The sequence below is a fragment of the Octopus bimaculoides genome, chromosome 2 (assembly GCF_046866305.1).
Source record: "Octopus bimaculoides isolate indiv1 chromosome 2, ASM4686630v1, whole genome shotgun sequence".
Lineage (NCBI taxonomy): Eukaryota > Metazoa > Mollusca > Cephalopoda > Octopoda > Octopodidae > Octopus > Octopus bimaculoides.
In genome coordinates, this window is record NC_142929.1 from 100,310,385 (window position 1) to 100,329,939 (window position 19,555).

The 19,555-nt window shown below is 31.7% G+C and overlaps 1 protein-coding gene across 50 annotated transcripts in view; it reads right to left on the reverse strand.

Moving 5' to 3' along the window:
- The window catches only part of LOC106868181 (disco-interacting protein 2 homolog C), a 264,069-nt gene that overhangs the window by 57,709 nt on the left and 186,805 nt on the right, over positions 1 to 19,555 (reverse strand). For 28 of the 50 annotated variants that reach the window (XM_089347270.1, XM_089347283.1, XM_089347273.1 and 25 more), the window contains 7 exons: positions 18,299 to 18,367; positions 17,632 to 17,687; positions 8,178 to 8,235; positions 6,755 to 6,828; positions 4,240 to 4,363; positions 3,197 to 3,291; positions 1,953 to 2,063 (listed from right to left, as the gene is read on the reverse strand). In XM_089347270.1, the coding sequence (XP_089203396.1) occupies positions 1,953 to 2,063; positions 3,197 to 3,291; positions 4,240 to 4,363; positions 6,755 to 6,828; positions 8,178 to 8,235; positions 17,632 to 17,687; positions 18,299 to 18,367 (587 nt within the window). The remainder of the gene's footprint in view (positions 1 to 1,952; positions 2,064 to 3,196; positions 3,292 to 4,239; positions 4,364 to 6,754; positions 6,829 to 8,177; positions 8,236 to 17,631; positions 17,688 to 18,298; positions 18,368 to 19,555) is intronic. The other 22 variants (XM_089347285.1, XM_089347284.1, XM_089347287.1 and 19 more) reach the window with 1 other exon arrangement.

Sequence of the window (19,555 nt, forward strand, 5' to 3'; positions counted from 1 at the left end):
ATACACATACATGTATATATGCATATATACTCTCCAAAACTGAAAACAAAAACATAAATATTTAGCATCCAAAACAACAATAAACCAGAATCGCTACACATAAGACATTGCTAAAAATAGAATGTATTTAATATATTTCATTTGAAAGAGTAGAATCAGAGTATACATATGAAATAAAATGACCATAATACTATAATATTAATGACTTAACTACATAGTATTTGCAGTGAAGCAGCAACAGCCATTATAAATATTAGCTTAGGAAAATCAAATACATGTATACATAGATTAGTGAATAAAACATTGAACACACAAAATATCAACAAAAACAGAATCAATTATATAGGTGATTAATCAAAGCACAGAAATGATTTAAACTATTATAGACAATAAAATAAATATAACATGTCTAAAATATGTGAAATAAGTATTATTGGTTGAAATGATTTTAATGTTACACACTGATTTCATTTTTTGTTTACTTAACTTTACATATTATATTATTGCAAACTAGTCAAGAAAATACTGAGGTTTTGATTTTGAAATAAGTTTACATATATATATATATATATATATATATGTGTGTGTGTGTGTGTGTGTGTGTGTGTGTGTGTGTGTGTGTGTGTGTGTGTGTATACACATATATACAGCAATAAGAAAATGGAGGGGATCAAGAGGTGGTATTCATCAACTTTTAGACATTATATTTTGTCTATTTAGTTATTTAAAAAAAAACAATTATAACAATATACATACATGTATAACATATTATGCTTTATATATATATAAAAATACCAGTAATTATTCGAACCAAATTCGATGACTGGCACCCAAGCCAACCTTTCTGGACACTAAACTCTGCTTGCGCAGACCTGTTTGGGCAAGTAGAATATTTTACTTTCTATGTTCGACATTATATATTTTAATAATTACTGGTATTTTTATATATGTAAAGCATATTAACTAAATAGACATAATATGTCTAAAAGTTGATGAATACCACCTCTTGATCTCCTCCATTCTCTTATTGCCGTATGAATTAAGGATAAAACAGCTTTTTACCCTCACCCATTTATTACATTCAGTAGTGTAATTGCTATGCAATGAAAAAACACTTGTGTATTAATAATTGGGTATTCTACCAGCAGTATATTGGATAGATATTATCCCTTAGTTGGTTGGATTCACAACCTCTAACTCGCTTGGAATTTTATATATATATATATATCAATTTAAATAAGAGCTATAACGTGATCCATTGTATAGCTCTTATTTAAATTGATATGCACACAAAATTGTATGATTAACAACCTTTCATATGAGAATTTTGCTATGTTGATAACAGGTAAAAATATTTTTACCAAATTTTTGGTAGTGATCTATAAATACAAATCATCATCATCATCATCATCGTTCAACGTCCGCTTTCCATGCTAGCATGGGTTGGACGATTTGACTGAGGCAAATATATATATATATATATATACACACACACAAATATATTAATGCGAGTTCAGAGGGATATATTATCCCGGCGAATACCATGGTAGCTCTCAGTTATGTTCCAGGTTATGGCTAGCCACAAAGGAAATAAATTTTGAGAATGTACCAGTCTCTGTATTCTCTATCATTATAATTGTTGCATATATTCAAATATATATACAAGTGTACACACACACACACGCGCGCGTGCGTGCATGAAATCCTGAATTTTCAACTTTTTTTATACCTTGCAAAAGTAATTATTTGTTTTTGCTTTTCAAGGTATTTCCTTCTGATTTTCAGTGTTTTCTTTTTCTGTTTTTTAAAATTTGTTTCTTCCTCCAAAATAAGGGTATTGCTAAACTTTTGTGCATTGTAAATATAAAAGAAAGGTCCTTGAAATAAAATCAAAAGAAATAAAAGTAAATAAAATTAATATTTGTAAATGAAGGAAACCAATTAATACATACTCGTTTTGTGAGAGGGACCTCTACTGGCACTGGTACAACACCAGCAAGAATGCATCCATAAAAAGCACAGCTGAATGAGATGGGATCATTGTTGGGATACACAAGTGCAACCTAAAAGAATTTAGAAAACATGAAAGATTATTAAATGTTACTACAATGTAAGAAGGAGAGAGTATCGATTGTGATTCTGATGAAATTCATTATAAGTCTTACATTAGTAGAGGTAATGAATGGGAAATTATAAAAATATTGATTTAATTTCCACTATTGGAAGATGTTTAGAGTGTATCTGATTAACATAACAGTTAACTCTTCACAAATGAAATAAATAATGTTTGAATATCAAACATTGAAAGAAATATAACAAATCCTTCTATCATTATATACTTTTTCAGATGTTTAGAAGCTGAAAAAAAAAAAAAAAAAAAAAAGAGTTCAGTGATGAATTGAGTTAGATACCAATATTATAAAGCCCCTTGGTATCAAATGCCATATTTAGTGTCATGATGACAGTATTACTAGCATCTTTATGACTATTTATCATTACAGCGCCAACAAGGAATTGCTCTGATAACTTAGGTGACACAATTTAGAGGGGATGGTTTAGCCCTGACAGAAAATGGCAGAGATAACTTTTTGCAAATCCACATTTACATCGCAAACAATGGCCGTCTTTGATATCTTAGATGATACAGTGTAAAAGGAACACTTTAGACCTAGCAGACAGCACAAGATGTCATGTCCATTTAACATTACATCCCACACAAAGAAATAGTCTAGTTGGGGACACTTTAGTCTTGAGAGCCAAGATCCTTAATGTTCATGGCAATGTGAAATGCACCCAGTCAAAAATGAAGGAAATGAAGAGATGTGGATGCTGCATGCAGGTAACTTGTTTTGGAGAGCGGATATTCCAAATAACTGATACAAGGTAAAAGTTCAATCAGAGACAACCTTAATTAGGCCAGTGATATAATAAATGGCACTCAGTACACATTGCAAAGTGAGTGGTAGTAAGAGAGTATCCATCAGTAGAAACTGTACCAAAAACTGGGATGTATGAACAAGACATACAGTCTACCTAAAAAGACTAACTCTAACTAAAAACTGAAATAATGTAGAGACTAATTCCTCAAGTGATGGAATTCTTCATAGTTAAAAAGTGCTTGTGGAGAGGGGAAAAATGATGTTTGATGTTACCACAAAATTATTTGAAATAGCTACAAACAGTAAAACATGCTCACTCTATCACCGCTTTTGATTCCGATTTCTCCACTCTTTTGACCAACTTTGTTCAATAAATTGTAGGCTATTTTATAAGTTCTGCTTAATAGTTTTCCTGTAAAAATTGAAATAAATTATATGAAACTCACATAAACAGAGAAAATTATTACAAAATCTTTAAGAGATTGAAAGTACATTATCATTTAATTAACTAAAATCATTTTTCAAACTGAATCAATTTATCAGACAGAGTGACATGTAATAAGAATAAGAAAACATAAAAATACAAGGATTAAAATTTGCAATACTCGTAAATTGTTTGTGAAATTCATCAAGAAAAAATGCTCTAATTTCAATTAATCATTCCAAGTTCCAATCAAAAATTAAAAGATGTATTTCATATAGTATAGTTGCAGTAAAGTCAAATGATTTAAACACATTATCTCATAGTACTCCTTTCATTCAACCTCCTACTGTCCCCCTATTGTACCACTCCTTTGTACATCGGTGCAGTGTGCTTTTTACTTTTGATTTAAGTCTTTTTTACTTTACTTCTTTTCATACAAAAGAACTGTATTTCCTCAAGCTATGATGAAGGCAATTTATCTTGAAGAATGGATTTCCAAAAGTGGAGCTCTCTATTAATTGCTGGCAGTATGATAAACATATCTGACTCTGTCAATTGGGGCTTGCAGCACTAAGAAAATAGTTGCTAAACAAAAGATCTGTTTACTCCAAGCCAAATAGAAACAATTGTTAAACAAATGGCAATAAGTAGATACAGCTCTGTAGCAAGTTAGTCACAGTCAATGGTGATCATATTTTCCAGTTGAATCCTCTTTGTTTGCTAATAATCAACATCACTGCAAAGGTGCATAAATATTTACAGGAAACTTCAGATATGAGAAGAACAAAACTAAAAATAATAACGGTTCATTGTGACAGTTATCAACAATTAACCAAACATGGTAACTTTAAATGTTAATAACACAAATTGTCACAAGAATAAAGTTAGATTAGCTACAATGCAAACAATAAAGATCTTCAATATCTAAATTCTTACCATAAGTCAAATTATATGTGGGCTTGCCATTTTGGTCAAGTACTGTAATTGCATTGGCCTTATAAGTAGATGAACCATATCTCTGAACAGCAGCTTCTAAACTCTTTGGTAAACCCGAAGGAATCTGTAAGACATCAAAAAATATGGGACTGAATTATAGATACGTTTTAATTTAACCCTTTTGTTACTAATCTGGTAACATAAAACAGAAATTTTCTTGCTTATGTAAACCAACCCAGCTAAAAATGGCTGAAAGCTAGTCATATTTAAATGAGAATTTCAGCGCAAATTTCAGTACATTTGTGAAAATGTGATTTCACTATGTAAACAATTGACATTATTTTACATGATATCTGAGTGCTGTGAAGTTTTGGAGATTTTTTCTTCACTTTTTTTTTCCGCTTTGATTTTCTAAACTGTTTCACTTTGGGTGAAAACTGGACACCAGTTTCATGTTGTGAAACAGCAAATTTCAATTCAAAATATTTTTGAAAGAAGACAGAAAAGTTTGAGAAAATGTGCAGCAAACATGAAAACCATGTGTAATTATGAATGTACAGTTATATTTATATACACGAAGAGGGAAAATTCTTCATAGATCTAAAATAACTATAATAATGAAATTTCCCAATCCTGACTTCAGCTGAAATGATAATTTAATGTATAAAGTAGATCTAAATGAGTGTAATTTGAAATATATTTTAGTCAGAAGAGAAGCAATACTCATGACCTTTGTAGGCCATCCCAGACCTGTAAGACTTGTGTAGTTAACTTTGAGACTGCTGAAATAATAGCCTACAACCTAATTGTACTAAGAAATAACAGGACATGAGGGCTGGACTCGATCTTACATTTACACCCAAATTCTGAAATGAGATTTTTATTTTGTTTTACTTTAAGAAACCATTGCTTATGAAATACATGATAATAAAAACAATTAAATCACTTTCTTTCTGATGTAAGAAAAAAAATCTCACAAAAATTGCTTTAATAAACAACAAATACTAAGTATATTAACTATATTATCCTAAATATAGATTCAGATCCTTACACAGGGATAATTCATTGAATAGCTTTGATAAATATGATCAAATGGTACAAAATTGTGCACAGATTTATATATTTTCCTTTGATTCCCTTTTTCTATAGTAGCAAGTTAGGTTTGCAGTTCTCTCAGTTCATAACATTAATAATAATGTTGACATTTGATAGCTGACACAACCTACTATTAACATGCTAATTGATGGTGCTACCTTTGAAAATTGCCACCCCACCAGCCACACACATCACACGAAGAGATAAAAATTACTGTGAATAGCTAATTCAGTATGGAAATTTAAGAAATTTCATTTCCTTATTTACATTATCTTGTTTGAAATCTGTAAGTGTTGTTGTTTATTTCTTAGTGATCTGTATATTACAATAGACACTTTCTACTAATACAGCTCATTAAAACAGCAAGCAGGCAGAATCATTAAAGTGTTGGAAGAAATGCCTTGTGGTATTTCATTTGACTCATTATGTTCTGGATTCATATCCGGGTGAGGTTAATTTTACCTTTCAGCCCTCTGGGGTCAATGAAATAAAGTACCAGTCAAGTACTAAGGTTAATTGTAGTGACTGACCCCTCACCTCAAAAATTGCTGTCCTTGTACCTCAATTAGAAATCATTAATACAAGTCGTTAATTTGTAGTTAATAAGAGGTATCAAATGTATCTCACTTTAATTTAACTGCTTTTTCTAGCTTCTGAGACATCTCAGTAGGTCATTATAACACTCTTCAAAATTCTCTTACTTTTAAAATCATCACATGTTAAAAACCGATACATTTAATGATACACATCAAAAGAAAACAGTTTTTAAAAATTTATTGCAATCAATATATAAATCACTAATTACTATAGCTAATCATAATAGCAGAATAGTGTAGGCACTTCAACTTGATGATTATGTAAGAGGTTACATGCAAAAGATACTGATTCATCATCTGAAGCAAGTTTATCCATAATTACAAAACAGTAACAATTTTTATTTCAGTTTTCAGACTACAGCTATGTTGGGGCACCATTTTGAAGGTTTTTAGTTGATTAAATAAACCACAAATGTTATATTAAATCTGATTTATTCTATCACTCTCTTTTTGTCAAACTGTTAAGTTATGAGAACATAAACAAATTGACACAGGCTGTCAACTGCCAAGTAGTGAGAGACAAAATCACTCTCACTCACTCTCTCTCTCTCTCTCACACAGCCTCATATTCATACATTGGACTTAGACTATTTCCATCAACCAGATTCACTCACAAAATATTCGTCAACCAATGGACAGATGAAAACACATATCCAAGGTGCCACACAGAGGAACTGAATCCCAAATCATGTTGTTGTAAAGTGAACTTCTTAAACCATACAACCATACCTGCATCCAGTTGCTATTCTAACTGCAAAACTAGGCATCCAAATCAAATCAAATCAAATAAATAAAATGAAAATTAGAAAATAGTTAATACAAACACAGAGTTGTTCTCCTGCGACTGGAGTCAGTTCAGCTCCTTCAGGTTTGGGTGCATTTGGATCTATGGGAGGTGCTGAAAGACAAATATACATTATATTATGATATGCTTTAGCTTTGTCTGTTAATTGCCAAGGCACTCATGTGCACATATAAAGATATAGACATATGTATGTACAGGAAATAAAATCAGTTTTTATTTACAATATGAAAGGGATCCTAGCACTTAGTTACTTTTGACTATTAATAACTTCTAAATAATAATAATAATAATAATAATAATAATAATAATAATAATAATAACAATGAGTTAGAACCAGTGGAGAGCTACAGATACCTAGGGGTATTGTAAGGGGAGGGAATCAAACATTCAGTGATGAGGGAAAGGATCAGAAGAGAGTGTTATCGCAGGGTAAGAGCAATAATCAAAACAGAGCTGATTGCAAGAAACAGGATCGAAGTGACCAATACTTTAGCCATACCAGTTGTGACTAACACAACATAGTTTCTCTCTCGCTTTTTTATTTTGAGAGAGAGTGTGAGAGACAGAGTGTGAGAGACAGAGTGTGTGTGTGTGCGCATACATCTTCAGATGTTCTCACAAGTCACATTGTTTATTTTTATCTTCATTTATATATATTTATATATATATATTTGGAGAGAAGATTTTTTCTCAAGGAGTTAAGATTAAGAAAAAAAACCTTTTAGAAAGTCGAAAGACACTATCAAACCTTGAACCATTCTTTTACTTTAGCTAAATATTAATAAAAACATACATGTACTCATATTTTGAGTTCTATTTTTCCTATTTGTACCAACAGGCCTATATACATATATATAAAGTTACAGTTATATCTGTGATAAAACAAATGATTATGACTAAAGAAACACATTTGCAGGCAGAAATTTTAAGAACAGTTTTATATGGGAAAGGTAAGGTTTCAATTAGTAATCTGATTTGGTGGAGTATAGATTGAGCTTATGAAACAGAAAATGAGAATATATTAATAAACGAATTATAGTGTTAGTTGAAAAAGATGGGTGGAATGTATTTCCAAAATATTTATCAATAAAAGTATAACATCTGCATGTAGCATATGTAGATAAATCAAATGACATCCCTTTGTAAGCAAGAGATTGTCTTATTATACTGTGCAAGAAGGAATGGAAATATGTTTTCCAGTTAATAAATTTAAATGAGTTGTTTTTAAAGAACCAAGTTCAAGGAAAATACTCCCAAACCATTTATAAAGTTTATGTTTAACATGACATAATGTTGGAGAAAAGAACAGTGTGAAAATGTTTAGTTTACAAAAAAACTAGTTAGCAAAATAAAATTATCAATAAAATAGCTCTAATGGTAACTTTAAATTGATAATTAATGCTAATTTAACTGCTAAATAAATGAAAGAAAAATCAACTTACTTTCTAAAGCTTCATCTTCATCAATGAAGAATTCCCTCAAAGGTTTCCTTTTAGGACGCTGTGTAAAGGAGCAAAAATGAGAGAAAATTTGAAACTATAAATGTTTAATAAATCTAAAAAGAACTAAACAAATTTTAAAAGGTATTGGATACCAGAAACTATATCACGCAATAGTAACGAATGTTGAAGTAAATTTTAATCCATTGCCAATATAAATGTCGTTAGAACTGGATTTTGCACAAATTTTATACAAAAATTTCAAAATGTGAAACTAATTTTTATTTTAGCACATCTTTAAAAACATTAGGTACTGTATACAAATCTAGAAAAAAACAAACAAACAAACTTTAAAGTTAATACACAAATTATGATATACTTAGAGTTTAACTTCGACTTGCATATGAAATTTCAACCTTGTTCTATCTAAAATGGAATAGGTATCACCAACAAGATAATTTTTTTTTTCAAAAGTGGCAAATAAAGAAATATAGCTGATTAGTTGAATCCCAGCAAATGACTAGTATATATTTTGTATATTTCATTGACACAGGGATCAGTGAAACAAATAAAAACATTAATTAAGATAACATGGTTCTGAAATTCATTTCCATGAAAGATAATTTTTAATATTCTAATTACTCTGCATAAACAACATTTCTTTTTAAAACAGGAAGCTTATTTCACAGAACTGAAGTATCATAAGGGTCAATGTATTTAGAACCCTATTCAAGGTAAAATGTCTAAAATATCATGTATTGGCTACTCATGCCCTTGAGCAAAAGAAATAACTGCTTGATCCAGTTAGCCTGACTGGCAATAGGTCCCATCGTAATTTATGGTTGAGTTGCTAGTAGTAGAGGTCAGAGCTGAAAAACAAAACAATCACTCCAACAAAAACCACCCTAATCATGATAAAAAAAAAATAAAAAAAAATAGATACAGTGGGAAAAGAGGGTGGAGAAGGAAAAACACAAAAGGATAACAACATGCAGCATCTGAGATTACAATTGTACAGGGGCGAAGTAAAGAGAGAAAAAGTGTGTACAGATGACGATGATGGACAGATGAATTGGCTTATGGTTTGTAAGTTTTGTTAGTCCAGCCAGTTACTGGTTTGTGAAATTGTATCTGCTATAATTTGATTTAGTCTGTTTTGGATACTTAATTTTACATGCCTTGGTGAACATAACTGGAAGAATTAGCAACAATTATAAAAGCCATGAAATTGTAAAAATTTAGGAAGTATTGTACTAGGAACGAATCTAGTTTTTTGTTCCAAATTATGACTAGAGATGAAAGAGCGAAATATGTGGTCTTATGACAGTTGCATATCATACTAAAACTATATAGTAATGAAAAAAAAACATACAAATTGTGTAAAACAAAGATGACTAGAACATAACATAACAAGCAATGATTATGTAATGAAATAATGAAGTTATGTATTTATGACAATGTTACAGCAAGGCCGCAACTCACTAGCTTGAACAAGTTAATACAAGTAAACAATAATCTGGTTTCATTTATGTGATAAATCCTATCTGCCGTTTTGGCAGATATCATTAATTATTTTAATGGGAAAAGGAATTACCACTTTGTCACTTTGAAAGCTAAGAAAGCAGTATGAATTTTAAATAGCATCAAATAATTTTCCAATTTACTAAAAATTGATTTTAACCTCATTAAATCTACCTACTGTATTTTCTCATGTGTAATGTGAGAAATTTAATACACATTTAATAACATAATGAAAATTGGTGGTTAACATTATACTCGAGTGTAAAAACAAAATAAAATAAAACAGGATAGAGTGTATTTTTGATTTTTTGAGTGGTTATATCATATCTTGAGATCTCAATGAACTTGATTATGCTCAGTGATTAAATGATAAAATAAATACTTTTAACAAAATTTTGACAGGCGTTAACAACATTCTTAAATAGTAACTAATTCCTTCTCCAGTCTTGTACTGAGTTTGATCCTTGTCGCTTCACATTTGTAAAGCTGAGGTTGGTGTGACCTGACAACCATAAAACCTGATGTAGAGCCTCATTCCAGGATATTAACAACAAATCTATAAAGGTTTACATAAAACAAGTGTAAACAATGTAGATATTGCTTTCAAATTAACACTATTAAAAAAACCCAACAGAATCTTGTTAATTTAAAGACCATTCTTCAAACATCTTTATTCATTTATTTTGATGTGAATATCAAGGAAAAAAAAACTAGCTGTTGCTATTACTCTTATTAAATAGAAACCCTGAAAACCTAAAATTAGGTAAAATTGCATAAGCTACTTCAAAAAGTATTAAAACATTTTTTAACATTGTAAATATTATAGTGTTTCGTTTGGAAACAGAAATACACAAATTATAGCTTGAAACAAAATGTAGCACATAGTGTTTGGATTTTCCTTTCTTTTTGGAGGATTTTAAATATTTGTTTACATGCTTGCATAGATTGGGTGGTGCATGGACTTGGTGATATATATTCATACATAATTTGGCTGTGTGTTTGTGTACTGTATACATTATGGTTTTTAGAGTATATACACTATATTCCTGCATATCACAAGCAATGAAAAAAGTCCCATTTAAAGAAATAATTTTTTGTGACACTATCTGTTGATTGTTTTATGACCCATAGGCCAGTGAAACCTGGTTAATCCTCAGTATGTCCTCACTCTCTTCACTGATGCTGAAGTGAGCGTGTCAATTCCCATTCCGTTTCTTGGTATTTTTTTCTCTGAACCACGTTTTAAATTCTTAATTTACTTGAAGAAAACAGTTATACTGAACCTTTGGTTGCGTTGAGAATGATGAAAACATTTTGAAAACTTTGCATAAGCCTCTGAGCAGGTATCACCAAGCTTTTGGCAAAATTTGATGCAGATTCTCTGCTCAAGTTTTCTGTCATGGTCAATGCAACGATCACACACTACACACCTTCCTTCTAAGCACTGCTGTAAACAGCAGAAGTCAACTAGAACGTTAAAACTTAGTGCACATGCACAGCAGAGTTCAAGGTCAAACTAGACCAAGCAGCTTCACTTTGTGTGCTTTAGCTTCGTTACTATGGCAACAATCCGGATACTTATTGATCAGACCATGTATATAAAAGCAAGATGAAAGCTGAGACCAAAAACAAATCTTAGCAAACAGATAAAATAGTTGCTGTATATTTGGAGAGGATACAACCACACCCATCTTGTTGATGTGGCTGTATGGCTGACAGACATTCAAAAAGCAAGCTACAGAATAGGCTAAAAGAACCCAGACGTGGAGTGCCCAGCAATGTAAGTTATAATACATCATTGCATCAACCAGACTATTCAATCTCGATATACACTACTGGTCACAATGCTCCTCTGTGCATTGTTGTTATATGTTGGAAAAGTTGATTTATGTTGCCTATGGTTTCTAGCCATAGATTAATATCTAGAAATGCAGGTCTGCTGATGGGGTGCTAAGGCAGTTAGTTGAAGAAGCCCTTGATGCTCTGCTGGATGGAGTTTGTTTCTGCATTGAATACTTTCCATCAAATTGTTTTTCTATTTCCTGGCTATCGCCTACTGGGATTGTTTTGATTACAGTTTTAATGTCATCAACATATTACCACATGGGCCCATACCTGTGGTAATGTAGAAAAACAATAAAAATGAAAACAGGCAGATCTATCAAGTGTCTATTTAGTTAAACATATTTAGGAAAAAAACCCTGTACTGGCAACTTGCAAACTGTGCACCAGTGAACCACAGATAAATTACAAAACTAGGAATTTAGTGCATCACATTAGATCAATGGGAGGGCTGTATAGAGATACCACAGAACTCTATAAAGGAGAAATGGCTCACAAACACTGGCATGAAAAGAAAACAGTTAGAATCTACCAAATAGCAAAACCAAAACATAACAGATTAAATAATGTTAAAATAACAAAATTTTTCCACACATCTAAATGACCCAATAGTCCAATAGATTATAGAAGTGGTGTGCAAACTGGAAGCAGATTCTGACCCACACACACTCTCTCAATAGATTGAATGAGTGGAATAACAATAACCCCATACACATCATCTACCGCAATAATACGAGGATGAGAATAAATAAAGGTTAAAGTTAACTGAAGTCAACCACTACACACATACTCACACTTACAGACCATAACACATATACATCATTTTACATCCATTTTTTTATACTGGTGTCAATTATTACAGATCTTATTGAGGGGCCTCCATCCACACAAATGGGTTGAAGAACCACACCTTGATCAAATGATTGGTCTCTATGCCTGGATGCTTTTCCTACCAATGAGAGAGAGTGTGTGTGAGGAGAGCGCCATTCATGCTAATCTGTTTTTCAATGCCAGCAAGGGTAATATATTATTGAGGATTACATACAGCCATATGCCATTCCTTTCACTAATCTTTACTTGATCTTCAAGTAAGGATTCTGTAATCCACAAAACTGAAAATGTAAAGATAGTGATGATTTGTTGACAGAGGAAATAACAATGCCCGTGCTTGTGGCTCAACAATTTTCAGAGAAACCTATTTGCAAACAAACATACAGATGCGTGTACATACACATATGATTCAGTTTCTACCAACCAAATTCACAGACAAGGCCTCAAACATCCTAGGACTAGAGTAGAAAACACCTGCCCAAAGCACCATGCAGTGAAACTGAACCCCAAGCCATGTAGAGAATTGGACTAATCAACCAAGCTGCAAACCTATACTCATTAAACCATGCCTACACCCATTTTTCCCATGCTTGCATGGGTAGGACAGACTTTCAGCAGCATAATGTCTCACCACTTGTTACAGTGAATCATCATCATCATCATCTTTGTGAGGTCCAGCTTCTTGAGATCAGACAACACTACTTCTTCCCATTTCTTACTCACCTTCCTCACCTGCAGTGTCACCACTTGATCATTTAATACTCTTTAAACCCAATCATCATACTCTATACATAATGCATAGAGATATGCATCACAAGAGAGGAGACTACATTGCTCTGAACCAGTGCAGCCTTCTATCCTGCACGCTCCATCCAATTTTTTTCTTAGCTCAAATGTATACCATCATTCATGCTTGTTAACTTTAGACATTCAACGGAAGCAAACTCAGCTTATTTCTTTAGTTTTTATACACTTCACATTCTTTGTAATACTCATGCAATCTATTCTTCACTTGAAGAGAAAAATCACCTTATTGCTAGTAAAGATAACAGCTCCCTGAACTTTTTCCCATGCGATCTTACTCTGGGAACTATGTTTACAAAGCACTTACTCCACTGCTAATTAAAGAATCCATTTAAAAGGTGCTCCTACTGCTAACTATTTTTCTGCATTTGCTACATATGAAGACTTCCTTCCTTATTGACCAGCCCGTGATCCCATTACACCACTTGTGCAACCATGAAATAAACCATATGGAATTCCTACCAACTCCTTTTCAGCGATTTGAGTTAGGCCACTTCCTAGATACAAGTAAAGTTTTGACTTCTTTTTTGCTAACTTAAGCTTCTGTATTTATTAAGCTTATTTTCAAGCCTTTCAATTCTAGGCTGTGCTTCCATGTTTAATATTTCTTTTCTTAATCTTTGACAGATTCAGTTATGAGAATTAGGCCATTAGTATACAGTCTTAAACTCTCTGTTATGGCCAGGAAAACCTTAATTAACAGTAAGAGCTAAAAACCAAGCCCTGATGAACATGCTATATTCTTTTCTGAACTTGTGGCAAAAACTCGCCTTGCTGATGGCATGTTTGTAAATGGCTTGCATAGCTCCCACTTGATTTTAGCAAACACTAAATAAATTATCCAATAAAATATAGTCACTCACATAGTTGATAAGGTAGTACAAGAAGGGGTAAATTTTTAATGCCTACTGTAGTATCATCAGCAACTGCAATAGAAATACTCTAGAAAGAAGCAAGCAACTATAGATGAATGTACTATAAAAAAAATTTCACAAAGTGAGCTTGTTAACATGTAAAACAATTTGGACTTGTGCCAGGATGGAGTACCACTGAAGCCTAGTTCCTTAACTCAGTCAAGGCACTCCATCTAGTTTTTGCTTATCTGGAGAAGGCCTTTGACAGGTTATCACGCTCTGTTGTTTGGTGGTCACCAAGAAAACTTACTATAAAAGAATGGCTCGTAAGAGCAACATACAGAGATACTGCCAGCAAGATGAAAAGTTAGCAATGACTATAGCAAGAAATTTAGCATGTAGGTGGGTGCCCATCAGAACATGGAGCTCAATCTCCTCCTGTTTATTATAATTCTCCTGACCATAACTGAGGAGTTGAGGACGAACTGTCTGTGGGAACTGCTGTATGTCAATGACCTACTTCACAGCTGAATCTGTCAAAGTATTAGAGAAGAAATTACAAGCATGGAAACAAGAGTTAAAATCAAGATAATCTTTACATAAACCTAGCAAAAAGAGTTTTCATAACAAGGAAGAAAACAGAATTCTACTGGCATTTGGAAAATGGACATGCTTGTTATGTAAAAAAGAACTAAATTTCCATATTATGTACCTAATGTAAACTTGGTAAACAAGAGATGTAGCGGGAGCACAGGCAGGATGATACAGAAGAACTCTGTATGTAGCAGATGTGAAGGAATAGTTTGCATGAAGAGCATCCAAAGAATATATCATTTCAAATATTCAGAGGGTTCCTTAGAAGCTGAAATGAGCTTTTGTTGCTTAAATAGCTAACAGTAGAAGATGGTGTTCTGGAAACATAGTAGCTACACTAAAAATGGCAGGGTAAAAAGTTTAAAAGGTTCAGGAAGTTTTTATTCTGCTGGTGACAGAGATTCCTTCTCTGATTGAAAGAAAGATTGTATGATGCTTGTCTACAAAGTACTATGGATCATAGAGTTAAAAGTGTACTGAATCTGGAGAGTGAGTGAAAACTGGAAAGAAAATAAGTGATCATGGATGTATAATGTTAGTAAGCACGAATGATAGGGTTCAAATGAACAAACAAACAAAAAAAAAATGGGTACAAAAGAAACTAGATGTAGTGTGCAAAAGAGAAAAGTGAGTTGGTATGGACATGTTTCACCAGTCCTCAGTCAAATCGTCCAACCCATGCTAGCATGGAAAATGGACGTTAAACGATGATGATGATGTGATGCATATAGAAAATGATAGTAAAGAAGTATTGAGTGATCCAAGAAAGAACCTACAGAAGATCATGGAAGATAGGGGAAGAAATGAGTAAGTTGGTCTCATGAAGCTGAACCTCATAAAGAAAGATATAGTGATAAAAGGTATAAGTGTTTGAGGTAAGATAAGACTTTAGTAGAACATCAAAAGGTAATCATTAAATGTATTAGTACGATTATATTAAAGTTAAGTTATGGTGAAATACTATCATTTAAAAGGAAAGTTGGTCACATTGGTAAATTGCAAGCATGTGAAAGCAAAATTATTTTTTAGATATGTCAGAATTTTTTCACTAAAAACAAAAAACAAAGCAATAAATATAAAAGGTATTGGAAACAAAAGAATGGTGTATTGTTTTCAAATAAAGTTTAAAAGTCAAGCTTAAAAACATAAAATATATACAAAAAATATCAAAAACATTGGGAGTTAAAAGCATTTATGTTGCTTTTAAGACCTGTTTAGTTTTTTAAAGTTTCAATAAGTTTCAATTGTAAATATAAAAAGTGTATATTTTTCTATAGCATTTAATTTTGTTAAAACTTAAATGTCTTATTTTTTTACATAGTTATTCTAAATATGATGATGATTTGAAAATGACAAGTGTCTTTAGCATTTCAATCCTCAACTGGAATGAATACTTGGGATTAATGTAGCTGATATTATGTGAAGAGTTAAAAGGGATAATGCATATGAACATGAAAAAATAAACAGAAAAAAACATCAGTTTATCATCTAGCTTTTGTGTTTTGGGTGTTTGGTTTAGATGAGAGATTATTTTTAAACAGAGTTGAATAGAGGGTACTGAGATAAAGAATAAAATGTAGTAACAGTATTTATCAATCTATTTTGGGGTCTTGCAATGAAATATGCTTAAGAATAAGAATAATCTTAGCCAGTGATGAATCTTGTAACTTTCATCAATTTCAAAGCAGTTGTGTGGTGTAGGGAGTAACAAAGGGTGACAGTAAAATCAATGGGCATAAAAAGGTACATTCTTGAAAAACAAATATTGAGCAATGAATACTACCAGTGTTACTATGCACAATGATGCAATACTGTCATACAAACTTAGATTAGATTGTAGTAATAGTACAGACTAAGTGCAGATACTAAACTTAATCAGTAGATCAGCTTTAGTATTTAGATGCTATTGTTACAAGATACTGTCTTCAGCTTACTCCACCAAACAAAGATAAAAATCATCTTAGAGCTCTTTCTATGACAGATTCTCTGTACAGAAACCAGCTAAAAGATGTGCCTCATGTGATCTTGTAGAGTAATATAACAAAACAAAATCTTTGAGCAGCTCCAGAAAGTTGTAAAAGGTTCATGTACACTGGAGGATGCAGGAATGAAAATTTGCAACACAGAGCGAATCCAAATGAGTTAAGAAAGGAACTGGGCATCAGTAGCTAGCTGCAAAAGAACATATATAAGTGATATAGAATATTAAGGTAGAGTGATAATAATGGAATGATTCAAAAGAATCTTTGAGCTGTTTCCATTGAGCAATGAATACTACCAACATTGAACAGTGTTCAACACTGATAGAATTTAGTGCTGAGGGATTGTTTTTCTAGAGTGCACATTTTTATGTCTATTGATTTAACTATCAACCTTATACAGAATTTCTAGTAACTATTTTATTCCCAACAGCACATAACCATTTGACTGCTGATGAGTTACAAGACTCATTACAAGCCATTTTTCAAATCAAGAGCCAAAAATAGATAGATAAATACTGTTTCCTCATTCTAGTGCTCTCTATTCATCCCTGATCAAAAATAATCCCTGATCTAAATCAAACACCTGAAACATGAAAGCTAGGTGATAAGCTTATGTTATTATTTCATTTAAAATATTCAGGTAGAAAGATTACATGTAGAAAAAAATTAAAAAAAAAAAATTCCCTAATATTTTCATAGACTTTATCACTTTTTTAAACAACATTAAGTTAGGTAATGAACTGACATTTTTTAAAGGCATATCTCATTAAATTTAAAGATCAAGTAGTTTAGTTTCAAAACAAGGTTGAGTGATGAGTAAGAATAGAAGATAAGGATAAAGTTGAACTAGTAGCCAATATAATAATGATAACATAACAATGTTAAAACAATTGCATTTAGATATAGCAGCAAACATATAAAACACAATCTAAGCTATAACATAGAAATAAATGCATATAAGAGCTCAGAAAATTACAGCAAATAATGTCAAGCAGAAGCTAAGATTAAAACACAGGAAAGGAAGTTTACCTTCAATGTGTTTAACAGCTGCTGGATTTTGGCAGATACTTTGCCATGTCTTGAATCTAGGTAATATGAAAAAAAAATAATAGCAATGATGATAATGATAAGGTAATTTGTAGAGGCTAATCAAATTGCTAGCATTTTTACAAGAAGCAGCAATATATATATATATATATATATATATATATATATATATATAATATATATGCACACGCACACATATATGTAAAATATACACACACACTTTTATCACCAAAAGAAAACAAAATACAAGTTGACAACACTAACAGCAGTGACAACAATAAGAACAACAACTAACAATTAAAATTTTTTTTTTTCTGATTTTCCTAATAAATAAATATAACTAAGAGAAATTGTCTAAATTGTGATATTTGAAAAAAAAAACACAGAGAGAAAAAATAAGAAAATGACTGATTGTCAAGAAGAATATAATTAGAAAAAAGAGAAAAAATAAGGAAAAGTAGAACTTTTATACACAGAGAAGACTGAGGTTCAAATTTTTAAGGAGTGGGCAAAGAAATAAAAAAAAAGAAAAGCAGATTGTTTTGTCTCATGCTTGGTCAGTCATAGAATGAAATACAGGGGCTCGCCTGAGCACGACAGAGAAATTATTTCCGTGCAGACATTCAGAGAGGGGAGAAATAAGTCTTACTTATGATCCAGTTTACTATAGCTGCATCATCCATAGATTGAAGTTCACTCAATCCGGTCGGGAGATTACCTGCCCAAAGTTCATCATTCCATAAAACGGTGTTCAAACAGAGACACGCAAACACTTTACAGAGTTATCATGTGATAGGATGGCCAGAAATTTAAAGTTTAGCTCAATTATTTATATAATGAAATGGCCTTAAAAAGTTTTGCTCAGAATGATTTATAAAAGCCTTTCAGAAACAGCCTATATATATATATATATATATATATACACATACACACACATACATACATATATACATACATATATATACATACACATATATAATGTGTATGCATGTATGTATTTATGTATGTGTGTGTGTGTATATATATATATGAATTTGTTTTTACCTTGGAAGCTAAGAACTTTTTGAAGTCTTAATTTATCTATTCAATTAATTATTTGAAATTAATAGAACCATCAATAAAAATTTGTATTTCATGCCCAGATGTAAGGGCTTATTATGAAAAGATACCTTTAGCTAATGCTAGAAAGCCTGGATGAACATAAAGAAGGGAATACTCAAATTGTTGGCCCATCCAAAAATAGAGGGAATTTAGATGTAAATAATAAACACACTGAAGGACAATATTACTGAAATTGGAGCAAAGTAAAAGAAAGAAGACCACAATAAATGTATATATATGATTTTAAAAAAAACAAACAAAAACAAAACAAACTTGCATTTCAAAAAAAAAAAACAATCAATAAATGAAGAATTTAAACATAATCCTAGGATAAAACAACAACAAACAACATAAAACAAGGGGAGAAATATATTCAGAACTATATATATGAGTATGTGTGTGTGTATATGTGTGTTTGTGTGTGCATGTGTGTGCGCGTGCACACACACACACACACACACACACACACACACACAGTGTTTTTTAATATACATGTATATGAATGTACACACGTGTGTATATATGTGTATGTGTGTGTATATATATATATGTATATATATACACACATATATATGTATACATACACATATACATGTAACTAACATACACACACACACACAAAAGACACTGAATTGATATCAATGGGAAATGAATAAATAGATGGAGAAGACAGAAATATTAACAAAGTATGTGCAACAAGGCTTTCCTGACTTAGGGGAAATTTGAGAGAGATTAAGTGACTGAATATGAGAGAAGGTGCATTACTTTAACTGGCACAAAGCTAAACCATGTAATACACAAGACT